Genomic DNA, 18638 nt, shown 5'->3' on the forward strand with positions numbered 1-18638 from the left:
ATTGCGTTGTATTTTTTTTTTTTTTTTTGGTTTATTAATGGAAATAGCAATTAAATAGAAACAAAGTCGAAATAAAAAAAATTTAATTTTTCAGTTAAATTTTTATTAATATGATAAATCCTTATAGTAAATAAAAATATTAAAACTATGCATGATTTATACATAAATGCATTTCTAAAATATATATGAATTCATTATTTTACATAAATACTATTAAAACCAGAGCCATTTCCCTATTTCTGCCCTGTACAATGAAATTGTAACTTTAGGGTGCTCTATTAAAAAAAGCCTTACGTTGCCGAGATAAAGAAAAAATGTGTACATTTGTTTGGTATATATATTTAAGAGCTAAAAAAAAATTAGCTGCGAATATTTGCAAATTTGGCTGATATATCGATTTTTACAGTTCGTGTCATTTTTATAATAATGATAAAATTAATGGAAAAATTATAAAAATAAACTTGAGATTATTATTTTTGTTATAACATTTTCAAAATTTTTTATATCTAGCAAAATAGATTCATTATTTTTTTTTAAATTCGATAATCGAATTTGTAACTAACAATCTTAAATATTTTTATTCAATTTATTTAGTTTAAATTTGTTTTGATAAATATTTGCGATTTTACATCCATTACTTAACTTATTAAAATTATTAACCACAAATTTGTAATCAAAGATCTCAAAAACTACTAGTAAATAATTTTTATTTATTTATTTACAATTTTTTTAATAATCATCCACCATTTTGGATCCCCCATTTTGTTTTTGTTTTTTTGAAATTTTGACTTCATATTTAAAATTAGCGACCCAAAAAATCTATAGGTGATCAATTTTTAGAACATTGAAGTTAATTTTCTAATTTTGGCTGCATTTTTCTGATTTTGCCCCACTGTGCAGCGGCGTGAAAATTCCAAGATCAGTTAAAAAATCTCATGCTCCAAAAGAAAAACAATTTTCCCCACTGTAATTTTTCCTTGCCGTTTGAAGATTATGTAAGCATATTTTTAATGTTCTTAGTCCCACTCCCCTTTCTTAAGCAAAAATAAGCTAAGCCCAATATCCTCTCTTCCTCAAGCTGCCAAAGGATTTTGTCAATGTAATTTTATTTTTTTATGTTTTATTACATTTCAAAAACCTAATATTATATCACAATCAAACACTTTTAAAATTTGTGAAAACTTTACTTTCTCGTGATTAGACATTCTCGTAATTAGACATTAATTAGACATTTCAATAACATCATTTCAGACATTCAGATCATTTCAATCATTTATCAGACATTGTCTAATAAATTTCATTTAATTAGACATTGCTCGGCTTTTCGTAAGGAAAGGGGCATTGGACAGTGCCGGACACTGGAAATTCTTCATGTGCTGAAGGGAATGGAGGAAATATTGCGGTGTCAACACTAGGACTCGAACTCCAGTTCTGCCAGTCATGAGAATGACAGATAAGACAGCTCGGCTATGATATGTACGCAGTTGTATAGAACTAAGTAGATTCATTAGGTGACTAGTTAATGCGGTAAAATTCTGTTTGCTTAACCGTATTAGGTGAAACCAGTTAATAAACGTTTTTCTCAAACTTAACAGCTTAACTACCGTTTTATTATGGTTATTTGCCTCTTTTGATTAAATATGGTGAAATAACCATTCAATAAACTGTTATTTAACCATTTTTTCCCGAGAAATTTCTAACAATGTGCCTAAAGGTTGATATATTTACCCTAATTAATTTTAAAACAGTACGACCACTATTTCATGTACAAATCGTTCTCCCTGAATGTATGCTTTTAAAAACCATGCCAAAAAATAAAAAAATATTTTTATCAAAAAATATTTTATCGAAGAAAAAAACAAAAACAACACATATGTGGAATCACTTCAGAGAAAAGCTTGCCTGAAAAATAATAAAAACCTGTTTGTTAGGTGAAGAAAACAGAGAGATATCCAAGAGCACATCCAAGTTATCCCAGGCAATCAAGCTAATTTTGATTCATCCTGCTTGTTTCTATAGTGATTCGTTTCATCTTCTTAACTTTTATTTTATTTTATTAACTTCTTTTTTTTTTTTTTGCAACCTCTATCGTGTATACGAATTTGATTATCCCTAAGATATCAAGGGTGATGATTAATAATCAGCCCATAAAAGTTGGCTACTAGTTTTAACCTCTTTTTTTTTTCCTTGTATTTCTTTTCCTCTCTTTTTTGTTATTCCGAAATCGTACGATATTGGTTATAGCTTCTTACAGTAATACAATATCGAATGAAAGTGCTAATTTTTGTTCCGCTTAATATGTACTCGTACAAGAAGATATGTATATCGTGAAATATCGATATTATTTATGCGTCACAGTAATACTATTTTAAAAAGTATTTTCACGATTTATCGCGAATATCATGTCTTACAATATAGATTGCATCTATACGAAAATTACCAACAGCGAAAATTTCGTGATCAGCTTTGTCAATAAAAATATCTAATACAATATTATCGCGAGAGTTCTCGATAGCAATAATTATCGAAAACGATATTATAGCAAGGCGGGCGGATTGAGCTCCAGGTAAAATGGGTGCAGAATGAGACCCTGATTTAATGTTCTTTAAATTATTGATTTCCTCCTTTTTAAAATACTGTTTATTTGATTATTTGAGCCAGGATGCCTCAGGGGAGAGAGCGTTCGCCTTTCAATGAGGTGAACCGGGTTCGATCTCGGCGATGGCTGGTCAATACGAATTCCGCATCTGGCTTGCACCGACCACAGTGCTGACGTGAAAGATCCTCATAGGTAGACGGATCATGGGTTAAAGTCCCCTTGCCGTCAGGCTAACCGTGGGAGGTTCTCGTGGTCTTCCTCTCCATGTAACGCAAACGAGTGTTAGTTCCATCAGAAAGTCCTCCACGAAGGCAAATATTTCCCAATACTTGATCCAGGAGTTTCCTCGTCTTCCGGATTGGGTTCAAAATTACAAGGTTACGGAGTTGAACATTAGTAGTTGTGAACCCAAAAATTGGTTCGGCTGTTCAACGACGGTTATAAAGTAAAATATTTTTTATTTGAAAAATGTGTCTACAGATTTTTATTTTTTAATTACTTATTCTAAGATTAATTTTCTTTATAGTTTTACCCCCTAAATTTTGGGAGTCGGAAATCATAATCATAATAACCTATCAATAAAAAGGTATGTTTATTAAAAGGTATGTTAAATTTTTTGCGCACAGTACATGTGAACCTGTGTATCAAATGATCTCTTAATATAATATGAATATATTAACTACTATTTTATTATTAATAATATTAATTAATACTTTATTAATAATAAAATTAATTATTATTTTGCTAATAATAATATGAATTAATATTTTATTAATAATAGTTAATTGCCTTAATACCTTATGTACAAAATACTTCTATTTCGCCTCAAAATATAGTTCTAATTTACGTTTTTCACCCAAATTTCAGCAGATATTTTGAGGTGGAAATTTAGAAACAAGACGGTAGGGTTAATTAGTAAAGATGAGATAGTTACCAAGATCTTAGTAATTTTTATGTAAACATATAAACATCGATTCATTTTAAAAATATTTTACACATTTTGTTCTTTGATATTTATTTTATATAGTTATTAAAGGATTTTCTGAGAAACTAAAGTAAGACCTCTTTTTCTTCTTCTCTACAAATATTTGCTAATAGCGGGATCGATAACTTCTTAATTCATCTGATTTATCGAAACGTTTACTATTGTTGTTGTTAGCATTGCACGTAGGTTTTTATCAATTTATTTTTATATAAAGTTTTATGAACCTATTCTAATCTCTGGATTGAGATTCCTATTACTAATCTTATCCAAAACTCACTTGGTAGCAATAATCATTTAAAATTTTCCTATTACTGCGTCGACTGTCCGTTCCTTTGCTACTGTAGTATTTCATACGAGGCAATTTTTAGCTTATTTTATATGGTTATTTTAAAGATAGTTCAAAAACATTTTATTACAAGTAGATCAGTGAACTTTGCATTAATAATGAGTCAATAATAAATAGCAGTGAATTTGTTTATTGACGAATCATTGAAAGCCTCTTTAGAGAATAAATAAATCAGAAAATAAGTTTATAATTTTTTTTTATTAACTTATAAATTGTGTTACGGCAGTCTATGAACAATTTTTCATTTTTGACAAAATGATGCATATTGAATGGAAAATACCTTTAAAGCATTATTTAAACAAGTACAAATATGTTATATTATCATTTCTTAATGATAGTTCAATAATAAAAATAATTGAAAGAATTGGACATTAGAAAGATAAATCGGAATTCAATAGGGAAAAATCTTCAGAGGAAGGCATAGCCCACATTGGGCTGTCTGGCTAACTATGAAGATGGTGATAATAGTTCATAAGAACAGTTAAAAAATATTTTTCCAAACTTGGGGATAAGCTTAAAAGATTTATTAACAATCTCACTATCTATAGCAAATGGTTATTTTAGCAAATTCAGAGCTATAAAGACATAATTTAAGATCTATAATGATACAAAAGACAATACTTAAACAATTTCTATCGAAAATGAAACAGCAAAAACAATTGATTTTGAAGAGTGTATTAAACTGTTTGATTCTACTAAAGCACACACAAAAAAAATAAATAAATAAATAAATAAATAATGTTTATGCTTAGAAGTGTGCACATCATAAAAGATTGTGCTCATTAAAAATATTACTTATAATAGATATTTATTCTAGAGTACTTGATATCCTCATATAGTGACGTGATATTCTCTTTAATTAAACTAATGTTTTTCTTTTCTAAGTCTATAATCGTTAATTGTTATTCGTCTTTTTCATGCTGTTATTTGTTTTTGTTTCAGTTAAAGGGCGCCGTTTTTAGTATCGCCAGGGGCGAGAAAACGCCTTCCATTAGCACTGCTTATAGTGAGTGATGAAAAATTGCATTTCGTTAACGTAAAAGTTGATTAATCTAAAAATAGTTAAATTTGGTTACATGGAAAAATATCTGCTAAAAATCATTGCGATAACATTATTCCGATATTGCTCAGCACTAATATTCTTCATTAACATTTAATTTTTAGTTAATTATTTAGCGATTTCAATACATTCTAAGAACAATGCTTAACATAAACTAAATCCACAATTTATTGTAGCCAGTGTTAGTGTAATTCGTTCTCTAATGAAATTGGGATAAATTTTTCACTATCACGATTTTAACAATATTTTATTCTTCTGTATTAATAATGAATTATGGATGAAATAATTAAAGATTCAAGAGTGCACACAGAAACTTTCTCAGAGAAACACAACCAGAAAAAACAGTCAATACATTTCATAATTCGCGTACGGTTATGTATTTTTTATTTATTAATTTTTTAATAATTTTATAGTGGACGTTTTACAGTCAATTTCAATAATTGAATTTAGGCTTTGTGCGTTAATTGGTCTTCAACAAGTTTAACAAAAATGTAAATGCATAACAATATTTAAACTTGTGACACAAAAAATTAATAATAAAAATTATGTGTTATTTAAATTAAATATTGTGCAAACACAAAAGAATAAACTATGAATCAAATAATTTTTTTTCCTGCAGTACTTTATATCATTTCTGTAGTACTTTTTTTGCTTCAAAATAGTAATAAATTATATTAGTTATAGCATTAAATTTAATGATTTATTAAATATGATGAATTTGGGCACTCAGTATATGAACTATAATAATGCGTATGATTTTTAATTAATCAAAATAAGAAAAACAAAATATTAATTTTGTTTAATTGGATTTTCAGCGGTGCAAGTGTAGGTTCTCCCTTCCCTTGTGCGCAACCATGGAAAAAATCTATATCACAAGCGAGAAGAGTAGACCAGCTGCTAGTAAACAACATCCTCGGTCGTTCACTTATAAGTTGAATAGATAGAGTTTTCTTCTTTTAGTAGCCAAAAGACTGCATGATTTGGCAATGAATTTCTTCACTGTGCAAATGCAGTAAACCTATAAACAGTACAGCAAACCTTCGAATTTGTGAGGTAGGGTAGCCATAATTTACTATAAGCAAATTTTTTGAAACACCAAAAAAGACCACGATCACAGCGTAAGCGTGGCTGTTTTATTTTCTGAATTTGCCGGTAGATACTGTGAACACGTTAAAACAAAATTTCTTAATAAGTAGTTATCAGAAGTTATGTTTGATTTAGTACTCTTTTTATCTCCCCATTTGTAAATTGGTAAGTTTATCTTCCAATGAATATCGAGAAAGAAAATTGTGCATAGAATTCAGTTTGTTGAATGTAATCTGTAATAAATATTTACGGTTGGTAACAAGACAGTTATTTGATTCTAATGAGCTATATGTGACTTTTTAACTTAAAATCCTTACAGTTTCAAAAGTTGTAATATAATTTAATTATGGAACATAGCGTTAATATAAATCATGATTTTGCAGCAATGCAGTTCCAATTCTCAAAATTCTTTAAAAGACAAAGCTGTCAATTTTGGAGAAATGAAACGAAGGATTGATATTAAAAAGTGATTTGTTACTGATCGTTGTGAATATTCGATCTCTATTGAAGTTGCTACTTTTTAAAAACAAACTATTTTATTTAATGGTAATTGATTAAATCACCCATAAATTTGTACTTTTATGGAAAAAATGTATTACCAATTGCATAAACAAAATATTTTTTTGTCCCTAAACCCAAGGAAATTTTGTTAGATAATTTAATAGCATAATATTCTTTCAGCACAGTATAATTTTGTTTATATTTATACTCTCATTATGTAAATTATTAAATTTTTTCCAGTAATATTATTTGAAATCATGTTTTTATTTTGTGGATGACGAAATGAAAACATGCAAATAATGCATGATAAAGTTGCTACTTTTTAAAAACAAGCTATTTTATTTAATGGTAATTGATTAAATCAACCATAAATTCGTTCTTTTTATGGTAAGAATATTTAATCAATTGCTTCAACAAAAAAAATTTTTGTCGCTAAACCCAATGAAATTATGTTAGATAATCTAACAACATAATAATTCTTTTTTTACAGCAGTATAATTTTGTTTATATTTATGCTCTCATTATGTAAATTATTACATTTTTTTCTTCCTGTAACATGATTTGAAATCATGTTTTTTTTTGTGGATGGCAAAATGAAGGCATGCAAATAATATACATAATAAATGAGAGATGATTTCCAACCATGTTACTCTAATTATGCAAATTGTTTTCCTTTTTTCCACAGTAAAATTATTTGAAATTGTGTTACTGCGGATGCCGAAAGTAAAATATGTAAATAATTTGCATATTGAGATATAACATTAGAAACAAAATTTTTACAGGCATATGATTTTGAAATTATATTTGCATGTCTTAAAGGGAATTAAATTTGTGCACAGTTGTAATCAAAATATATTTATATGTATCAAATTTATTTATTAATAATAATCCATAAAAGAAAGTATAATTCTTATTTGTTACTAAACCTGATCAGGAAATATTAGACTTTTTATTGCAAACTTATTATTTAATATTCTTTTCATAATTTGTAATTTTCTATAAATTATTTTAAACAATTATATCTTGTTTCATTATATAAAAATTCAATTAGTATATGTACCAAAAATTTGTTATTGATGAAATTCTATAAATAAATATGTGCACTAAGAATCTTTTATTTTTTTATATTTGAAAAATAAACCTATTTTATTAATCTTTAAATTTTTGAAAATGGATTTTAGATTTTTAATGCTAAGGAATGTAATTTAATTATTGTTTTTATAACATTTATCCTTAAATATTGTTTTGATACTCCTTATGAAGGACTAATCTACCCTACCTTTGGGGTGCATCGATCCACCCTTCAAGGTTTTATTAAAAATTATTATTAAAAAAAATTACTGACTGATATTTTCAAAATAAAAATCATGAATGGGAGAAAATAAGTGATTTATATCATAAAAAAAAAACATTGGTTAATTTTCTAGTGAGATAAAAAATTTCAAGTGGAACAATTAATTATTATTTTTTTACAAAATTGTTATTTTCTTCATTTACATATTTCCTAAATTGCTATTTTTTAAGATTTATTTTTAACAGGGTGCATAGCGGTTTTAAAAAGTGCTTATTGTTGATGATTTACTTCTTAAAAGCCCTTAAAGGTGCTTTTTTTATTCGGGGTTTGTAAAAGGTGCTTTATTTTCTATTTTTTTCTTAAAGGGATTTTTTTTTTGCCTTGTTGATTTGTCCACCTAAATTTCGAAAAATGCATAGTTTTCACTATTTCCTCTGCAATATTCATCAGAAACTAGTTATTTTATCATGATTATGTAAAGTTTTTTAAATTTTTTTTTGAATTTTATTGATTTTATGTTTATAAATTAAGAACTTTAAACAATAAAAAAAAAATTATTGCTGCACAGATTCAAATTTTTTTTCTTCTTCTTTTTGGAAGGAGATTAAAAATATTTTTTTAGTGCTTAAAAAAAATTTAAAAGGTGCTTTTTTTTGTTGAAAAATCTGGCTATGCACCCTGTTTAATTAAACTGTAGTTTTTCTATAAAATTGTTTTTTTTTTTTAATTATTCTACTTTGAAATGCCATTTTCTTTTATTTAGAAAGCTACATTAAAAAAAAAGAAGAAAAAATTCATCATTTTAGTCTGCAAAATTGCAGTTATCTGAAATTGTATTTCTCTTCTTTAATTCTATAAAAATGTGCTGATTGTTTTATTCTTAGTATTGCCTTACTCATATGTTTTCTTTATTTTTTCATATTTATTTTCTCAGCTTGCCAAGATGTATTTCCTATTAAAGACATGTACATCTCTGAATCAAGCTAGTTTGCTTGCAATCCAGAAAGGCTCATGGGTTTTATCTGTGAGAGGTTTAAATAAGAGTTCTGTGTTACAATGTCAAGCCAAGCAAAAGCCACCAGTTAAGACTGAAGAAATCAAGGGTATACCATATTCAAAGCTGAGTGTTGGTGTTCCAAAAGAAGTATGGAAAAACGAAAGGAGAGTTGCTCTTTCTCCGGCAGCTGCTGCGACTTTAATTAAGAAAGGCTTTAAGGTAAATTTAAATTATAATTAACCATTCTTTTATTTCACATAATTTTGTAAAAAAAATTTTTTATTTAAAATTAAATAGACTTGTAATTTGATGTGGCAATTATTTAAAATTTTATTTTATAATTATAATTTTTTGAAACTGAAAAGAATTTATTTTATGATGCATTTTTTTAGCTGACAATCTATATAATCACCCTAATTGTTCAAACGAATAGGGGCATTACTTGGTGTTATTATTTTATTATTTATATCTGGCGTTGAACAGCCAACCCAATTTTGAGTTTACGTCTACTAATGTTGAACTCCGTAGCCTTGTAATTTTGAACCATTCCAGAAGAGAAGGAAACTCCTGGATCAGTACCTCCAGGGATATTAATTTGTTATGGGAACATGAGGACTTTGCAACTCGACTGATTTAACGTGCATCAGTCACCATTTACTACACGGGGGGTCTTTGGCCGGCCTGGGATCGAACCCACAAACTCTTGGACATGAGCTCAGTGCCTTACCAACCAGGCTATCCTGGCCTTACTTGGTGTTTGTTATATCGTAAGTGCATAAAAATATGAATATGTACTTATGACCCAAAAAATAAGAGACTAATCTTAATAAAATAATGTTTTTGAGCCGTGATGGCTCAGGGAATGAAGCGCTCGCCTCTCTATGAGGTGACCCAGGTTCGATCCCAAGGATAGCTGGTTGATACAAATATTCTGCACCCGGCTCGCACCGACCACAGTGCTGACTTGAATTATCCTCAGCGTATACTATCATGGGGTTACAGTCGACGTGGCGCCAGACTAACCGTGTAAGGTTTTCCTCTCCATGTAACACAAATGCGGATTAATGCCATCAAAAAGACCTCCACGAAGGCAAGGGAACTCCTGGATCAAATATTGGGAGAAATTTTCCTTCGTGGAGGTCTTTTTGATGGCATTTATCCACAGTCAAACATTACCCGTAATCCTTTAAATTGGATAGACTGTTCAACGACGGTTATAAAATAAAAATTTTAAACTCGTATATGAAAAATTTACTATTAGAATAATTAATTAGAATATCATAACTTTTTTTTTAAAAATAATATATGGGCAAAGTAAGCTGTAAAATAATACATTGGCAAAAAATATAATAAAAAATAAATAGACATATTTAAAAAATCATATATTTAAAATTATATACTTATATGTACTAAAACTTTAATAATCATTCTATACAATTTCTTCAGTAGTTCATTTCATTTGTGAATATTATTTCACAAAAACCATAAATGTTAGAGGGTATGTAATTGGAAATGTATTGAAATTTAGAAATGAATGTGCATCTATGTATCTAGATAATGTGATTTTTTTTGTATATTTCATTTTCAATTAATTTTTTTAATAATGTAAACAGTTTACGAAAAATAATTTCTGAAAGAAATACTTATTTAATTTTCAAAGTAAACATAGTTAATTTTAAAATTTATTCGAAAATGGTTATCATAATAATTTGTAGTTTTCATTGCCGTTGTAAAATCATGGAAAGTCATGAATTTCGGTATTGAACAAAATTTGTCATGATTTTAACTATTTTTTAAAAAAAAATCATGGAAAGTCATGGATTTAGGTCACCAAAAAATCATGGAAATAGGTCACCGAATTTTCAAAATGGATTTTACCCCTCTCCCTAATTTCATGGTGTTCCGAATATCTGAATTTGTAACAATATCCCCACTCACGGTCATGTTTTATTAAAATATCAATGTTTTTATCATGTTCTTTAAAAATTATGGTATTCTTTCAAAAAGTGAAAGAAAAAACATCATTTCTAGAGTGAATTATCATTTAAACTTCTGTGATTTCAGAATTTTTATTATTTATTTTCTTTATTTTATCAATTTAAAATTCTAGCTGAGGAAGGTGAGTCATTGGCGAAATTTTTTTAATTCCAAAATGAGAACAAGAAAAATGTCTTCAGATTATAATTCTGCAGGAAAAAAAAGGGAAAATAATTATTTGCTTTTGTATTTTTCCAGCTATTTTATTGTTTCAACTCTTTTTTTCTCTGTTTTTTAGATTTGAAATCTATGAATATGAAGATGCAGATTATAACTGTTTTGGTTATACATATCATTTCAGTTAATGTTATTATAATGCTTTTTAAATTTATTGTTGTTTTTTTTTGTCGGGAGAAAATAGTAAATTTGTTAAGTCATGAAATGTTCTTGGAATTTGTCATGGGTCATGAATTTGAAAATCTAAAATGTAGCAGATTCCTTGAATATAATTTCCATTATAATAAATATTAAATATTTTCTTATTTTGTTTGACATGGGTCATGAATTTGAAAATCTAAAATGTAGCAGATTCCTTGAATATAATTTCCATTATAATAAATATTAAATATTTTCTTATTTTGTAGGTGAACGTAGAAAAAGATGCTGGTGCTGAAGCCAAATTCAGTAACCAAGACTTTGAAGCAGTTGGTGCAAAAATTTCTGATACTGCTGCCGCTTTTCAATCTGATATTGTATTGAAAGTGAGGGGTCCGACTATCGCTGAAGTTGGTAAATTCAGAAAATCTGGCACCCTTATCAGCTTCCTCTACCCTGGACAAAATCAAGATCTTTTGAAAGCTTTGGGAAATCACCAAATGACTGCATTTGCAATGGATTGTATTCCAAGAATCAGTAGAGCACAAGTATTTGATGCCCTCAGTTCAATGGCCAATATAGCTGGTTATAAGGCGGTTGTTGAAGCTGCCAATAATTTTGGAAGGTTTTTCACTGGTACTTATTTTTGCATTTTTAAAATCTAATAGAAAAAATTTTGTGATTTAAGCCATCTTAAATGGTCTTTTTTAATTTTAAACAAAATTTTTAGTAATATAAAAAATTTATTTCCGAATTGCAAAGTTTTTGCATTGAGTTTTTTTTAAAGTGAATTTTGCTGCTGTTAGTGTTATTTACTAGGAGACTTTGCTTCAAATTTTAAGTAAAGATTTCTATAAAAATTTATGGCTTTTTACCAATTGCAACATTTTTTTCTCAAAAGACAGTTTTAGTGAGAAATAATTGTTTCATGCAATTGGTCAAAGAGAAAGTCAACAAAAATCTTCTCATGAAGAATCTTTCATTTAAATTTTTTTCCCTTGTAGGTCAGATCACAGCAGCAGGTAAGGTGCCTCCTGCAAAAGTTCTTATTATTGGAGGAGGTGTTGCTGGATTATCTGCTATAGGTACTGCTAAAAACATGGGTGCAATCGTAAGAGCATTCGACACGCGTGCCGCTGTTAAAGAGCAAGTGGAATCTTTTGGCGCAGAATTTTTAGAAGTTAATATAAAGGTATGTCTTTTAAAATGTATTTAAAAGAATATATACAAGGTTTATTTTGAAGAGTTGTCATTAAAAGTTGCGCTGTTGCTTGTAATGCCCACTTGCCAGTATCAGCAGGCCTGCTTGGTGAAATCGAGTGAATTTAAGGCAGAGGTTGCATTTCTATAGTGGCGCCATCTATGGCCAAAAATACGACTTCAGGCACCCACATGTCACAAATCATACATAGGTGGACCCATTCATGCATCTGTTCATTCATCCACAGATCGTAATTTTGACCTGAACCAGAGAACGATCAATCTCCAATTCAGTAATCCTAGAAATATGATTTGTTATGGGAACAAGGAGGTCTTTGTGACCTGACAGATTTAGCTTGCATCAATCACCATTTTACACAGGGAGTCTTCAGCTAGCGGACATCAAACTTACAACCTCTTGGACATGGGCTCAACGCCCTACCACTAAGACTATCCTGGCCCCTGTCATTAAAAGTAATTTCCATTAACTACAACGTTTTTTTGACACCCATTGTTGGAAACAGTAAAGGTTCCTTTTATTATTAATCAAATCATAATTATCACATTGTTGGATCAGATCAAAGTCATAAACTTCCTTTCTGTCTCTTAAAATCACCCTTTCATTGCTTCCACTATCATTTTGCGTCTCATTTGACATTTTGGTTAATTTAAAACGAAACCTTATGTTCCATTTTACAGTGACTCACCTTCTCACACTGAATATGTTAAGTTGGTTACAGTTGACCCTTGCGCTTAACTTTCTTGATTTGAATGTTGGGGGGTACTGGTTGCCATGTTTCTCATTGCATCAGCTGTTGTGCAGTTTCCCTAACAGCTCAGTTATTCATGTGTAGCACCATTCGAGCAAACTTTTCAATGCAACTTGTATACATTCTCTCTATCAGTTCAAGATTGATATATACTCTAGAATGCTCCAACATAAAGAAAAAAATTAATTTTCAAAATAAAAGTTTCAGAACCTCATTTTGTTTTAAGAAATTTTTAAAGCATAAACTATGATTGTGCTCAACACAGATTATACACAGATAAAGCAATGGTGCTGCACACTGTTCTGCAGCAATATTGCTTCGAAGAAACACAACCAAGCATTTCAAAACTATTAAACCATTGCAAAATCAATTGAGTGCATAAAAATTAATTTGCTTGCGTTATAATTAGGGATGCTATTTATGTTGTTAGATTTTTGTGCTAAAAGTAATTTTAAGTTCTTTTAACTTTTATAAAGAAGTAATAGCTTCGAAAGTTATTTTTATTTGAATAATACTACTTATAAAAAAAAAAATTATAATTATTTCTTGTCTAAATCTCAGTTGTCAGTTGTAAGTATTGGTTTTCAAAAATGAAATAGAGTTAAAGTTACATTGTTTTAATTCTTTTGTGACAGTTTTTATTTTATTCCTAATATTAAATAACAATTAGATAAGCTTGATAAGGTGGGAACGTATGTTATGATTTCTAAATTAAAAGGGGGTATTGATGTGTTGAATGTTATTCTATTTCTCTAGGAATCTGGAGAAGGTGTTGGTGGTTATGCGAAGGTGATGTCAAAGGAATTCATTGAAGCTGAAATGGCCTTATTTGCAGCCCAATGCAAAGAAATAGATGTGCTAATCACTACAGCTTTAATTCCTGGAAAACCTGCTCCCAAACTCATATCAAGAGTAAAATTTTTATTTTGAACCAATTTTCTCTTATTGCTTTAACATTATTTTTTGTGATAATCTTATGCTATGTTCAAGGTAGGGAGGTACTTTATTTATATCACACTAGAGCTGCACAAGGGGCTATTACAAGCAGTCTGGTAAACATTCCTCAGGGTGATCTGAAAACATGCCATCACAATTTTGATCCTCTGCAGAGAGGAAGACTCCCATGCTTTGGTAGCCTGACGACCTGCGCGAAGCTGAGCGCTTTATGCTTAAACAGTTTAACGAGCAGATCAAGGTGGTCACGCGCCCGCTTACTGACCGCATGCAGAGTTGGCAAGGTTTAGGACAATGGATTAATCCACGGTTTAAACCGTCTTGTCTTAAACTGTCCAAAACCCCTTTGTTCAAATTCTCCAAGACCCTTTTGTTCTAATTATGTCACAATTTTAAAAAAATAATGTGAAAAATAAAAGGTTAATTTTTGAACTAGAAACAAAATGAAGAGAAGTTTTTGTTTTATTAAAAACGTTCATTATTATTTTTAATATTGCATTATTTATCTTTATGCAAAAACATAATTTATCACTATTAAAAGCTTAAAGATATTCACTTTTGTTATTAGGTGAATTGTGCAGCTTCAAAAGTTATTAATCTTTCCCTATTATATTACATTATATTATTTTCCTTCAATAATTTAAATTAAAAAGGTAAAAGTGTCAAATATTTATTAATATATGTAATTATTATGTGTACAATGGTTATACATATAAAATTTTTACCTTTTAAAAATGTTCAAGGTTTTGGACAGTTTAAGACAGTAAAACCCATGTGTCCTGTCCAAAACCAGTTAAGGACGTCCAAAACCCCAACCCTGGACCACAGCCAGTGATGCTTGACTTCAGTGTTCTACTGGGGAACTGTGTCTTTACGATCAGTCTACTGCAGGACCTGCTATCTTCAAACTCATATCATAATTCAAATACATATCTTATTTAGCATGTGTGCAGATATTTAGTATGTTGCTTACAACCTTAAAAGTTTTGTAAGAAGTTTGGCTTTCAAATGAACACAGTAATTAACAATTTTAGATATTTAAGAATGATAAATTCTCATATTATATTTTTATAAATAAGAAGCAAGCACCTTTATGTTAAAATCTTCATTTGTTTTTTTGTAATTTTCCTAAACAAAAATTAGGAAACATAATTTGATTTTAACAAATTAAGTAAACAGGATAATTTTGATTATTATGTGAACTTTACTGTACTTATCAAATCGGGGAAAAAGAGAAGTCAATCTAGTTTTTAAACTACGGTTAAATATTTTTATTATAAATATTTTTTTAAATTGCTGTTTTTATAAATACAACTAAGGTTGAAACCTTTTGCTCTTGATAAAATTGTTTTTAGCTTGAAAAAAAATGACATCATTTTTGCTGTTAATGATAAGTTTNGACGCGAAACACTGGGGACAAAGTTTAAAATAGTGCTGTGTTAATATTTTTATCAGAAATTCAATTTAAAATTGATTTTCTAAATTCTATATTTCAGTATTCTGAAATAAAAAACACGAATTTGTAAAAAAAAAAATTTGTATTTCAGAAAAAAAATTTTTCCTTTTTTAAATCAGCAGTGGGGACAAGTGAGGGAATGACATATTGGTATATTTTAATTACCTAAAATAAATAAAAAATAAAAATTGATAATTTTATTTTTATTCTTTTGTTAGTTTGCATTCTGACGGACACTTTCCCTGAATTTTTTTTCTTCGTAAGCTGTAAAACAAACATAAAATATACTGGGGACATGAAAATGACTGTTTTTGTGAGAATGACCCATATATGTATATTATAAAGTTTGTAATTCAATCAAAAAGATTTAAATAAGTAAGATGTATTAAAATTTTTGCTCAAAGCATGAAATGTTTGAAACTTGTAAATAAAAGCTCTACTGTTATTAATTTCAGTGCTTATTTATTATATCTATGTACCCATAAACTCGGTGCTTTAAATGGTTTGTAACATATCTTTGATGCACTTACCCAAATGATTTACTTAACACCATATGATTATTGCATTATATTCAAAATACATAAGTCTGTATAAATCAATACAGCATAAATAAAGTTACAAAAGTGGACAGGCGAAAGTTATGAGACAAATGTGGTGCAATAATGATAGAAAATTGGTTTAACCAATAGAGTGGAAGAAGGTGCTGTTTTATTAAAATAAAATATTTTAAAAAAAAAGTTAAACATAATAGAAGTTACATCAATTTTACGCTCACTGTTAAAATTTTAACTTAATCGAATGAAAATTAAATTAATCAAGCTTGTCGTGAACTCTTTTTTTCAAAAATAGTCTTTTTTAGTTGTATACATGTTCTGTTTCTCTGAATTTATTTTTGTAGCAGAACTATTATATCATCAGTGTTAGAATTGTATTACTGAATAATTGTATACTTAGTATTTGAATTGTAATAATATTAATCTATTGCCTTTTTAATTTTAATAACTAATTCTTTCTTAAACACTTCTTCCTCTCTTGTTGTGTTATTTTAAATTTCATTTTCTTATATTTTAGGAAACAAAGATCACTTTAATATAGATTTGGAAGATGAAGTTGTTAGAGGCTCTATTATTTTACAAAATGGTAGTTTATTATGGCCTCCTCCACCACCGAAGGAAGTTGCAGCACCTGCTGCAAAACCAGCTGCTCCTGCTAAAATTGTTCCACCAGAACCAAATTACTTTAATGCAACGTTAAAAGATTCTCTTCTCTATACATCTGGTAATGAATTGTCTTTATAATATTAATAAAGCTTTTTGTTATGATGAGACTTATTTAATAGTTCTTATCTTATATGAATAATGTCATATTTACTGAAGTCGTAAGTTTTAAAATTATTGTTAGGTATATATTTCTGAAACCAAATTAGATACAACCTCTGAAAATTAAGATTAACTTCATGACTTCATAATTATATTTCAATAGAACAACTAATAATAGAGTAATGCGAGTGGTATGTCCACTGATTTTAATTATGAGATTTTTTTCTGATTTTTAAATTGAGATATTAAATTTATGAATGTATTCATTATTGAGGATTTTTTGAAAAATCAATTTGCTATATAACTTTTTTATAAAAGTTGTACATAAATCATTTTTTAAAATTTTGTTATGCTGCAAGCTTTTTAATTATATATTTCATCACTTAAATGATTATTGTATTATGATTCAAGTGACCTGTTCTCTGAATATTTTTTTCCTAAATAAATTGTAAGATTCTACTACTGATTTAAGAGATTAATTAATTAGTAAAATCACTTTTATTTTAATAATTTCCAAAATAAGCTTTTAATGTTGGGATAAACTTCAGTACTTCATTTGATTAACATTTGATTTGATTAAATGACTAAAAGTCATATGATTTAAATGGTATGTCCTCTCATTTTGTTTTGAATTAAACTGTTGATTTAGTTTTTTTTTATTGAAATATTACTAAACTGATAATAATTAGTCTCTGCACTGAATTTCAAAATTGCGCCATAAATTTTGGATTGAATCTCTCTGAACTTACGATAATTATTCAATTGGATCAATCAACTAATAATTTTATGATTCATTGGTTTTGTGTTAAAATGTGATGCTTTAATTTCTTAATTAGTGACACAAAAATTTCTTAATTCATAAATTTCATTGTGTGATTTTTTTTACACTTATTATTTAAGAAGTAACAGATGTTTATTTTCATATTTTCCAGGTTTATCAACTTTGCTAGGATTTGGAATGGTTTCACCAAACCCAGCTTTCACTACCATGATGTCAATATTCGGTCTCTCTGGACTAGTTGGTTAGCATATATTGTTTAAATATATATCATTATTTAATTATTTGGAGGCAAACTTTCATAAATAGTGCCCTTGGTGGCTGAGGAATTCTGAAATTTTAGAAGGAATTTAAAAGTTAATTCCTTGGCAAATATGTAAAGATTTCTATAATTTTTGTGAAAAATGTGGTATAATTGATATTTTCATGTTTATAGGAAAATAAAAGTTTAAAGTCATTCTCATTTTGAACTCCATGACAAGTTCCCAACTAGTTGGAAGTTTATCGTCGTGGAACTGAAATAGTGAACTGAGGGATTTTATACTTCAGAGATGATTGTGCTCTGGAAAAATTCCGGATTTTTCGCTAACCGCGACCCAGAAATTTTCGGAACTCCTAGGTCCAGAAGTTTCAAGAAATTATCGACCATATTTATTTATAAAAATTCTTGTATATTTTATTTAAAAATATTAGAACTAGAATTTATACTTGGTATCTCTTTCATTTGTAAATATTTTTTCTGCTAGAATAAATGTGATTAGAGATAAAGGTAAACTTATACAAAATTATTAATTTAAATTATACTGCGTATTATTTATTTAGAATTTCATTTTGTGACAATATCAATGATTTAAATTCATAAAGACATTCATTTTTTTTAAATGCGTCATTAATGATTTTATTCAAGAAATTTTCAGGATTTTTGAGTTGGGCTCACAATC

The 18638-nt window shown here is 28.3% G+C and overlaps 1 protein-coding gene across 1 annotated transcript in view; it reads left to right on the forward strand.

The window, feature by feature from the left end:
- Window positions 1-6249: 6249 nt before the first annotated feature.
- The window catches only part of LOC107452744 (NAD(P) transhydrogenase, mitochondrial), a 29211-nt gene continuing 16822 nt past the window's right edge, over window positions 6250-18638 (forward strand). The window contains exons 1-8 of the mRNA XM_071177011.1: window positions 6250-6622; window positions 8806-9087; window positions 11490-11856; window positions 12225-12412; window positions 13947-14102; window positions 14185-14188; window positions 16672-16878; window positions 17852-17941. Coding sequence (XP_071033112.1) covers window positions 6620-6622; window positions 8806-9087; window positions 11490-11856; window positions 12225-12412; window positions 13947-14102; window positions 14185-14188; window positions 16672-16878; window positions 17852-17941 — 1297 coding nt within the window. The 5' untranslated portion in view covers window positions 6250-6619. The remainder of the gene's footprint in view (window positions 6623-8805; window positions 9088-11489; window positions 11857-12224; window positions 12413-13946; window positions 14103-14184; window positions 14189-16671; window positions 16879-17851; window positions 17942-18638) is intronic.

This window comes from Parasteatoda tepidariorum, chromosome 2 (assembly GCF_043381705.1).
Source record: "Parasteatoda tepidariorum isolate YZ-2023 chromosome 2, CAS_Ptep_4.0, whole genome shotgun sequence".
Taxonomy (NCBI): domain Eukaryota; kingdom Metazoa; phylum Arthropoda; class Arachnida; order Araneae; family Theridiidae; genus Parasteatoda; species Parasteatoda tepidariorum.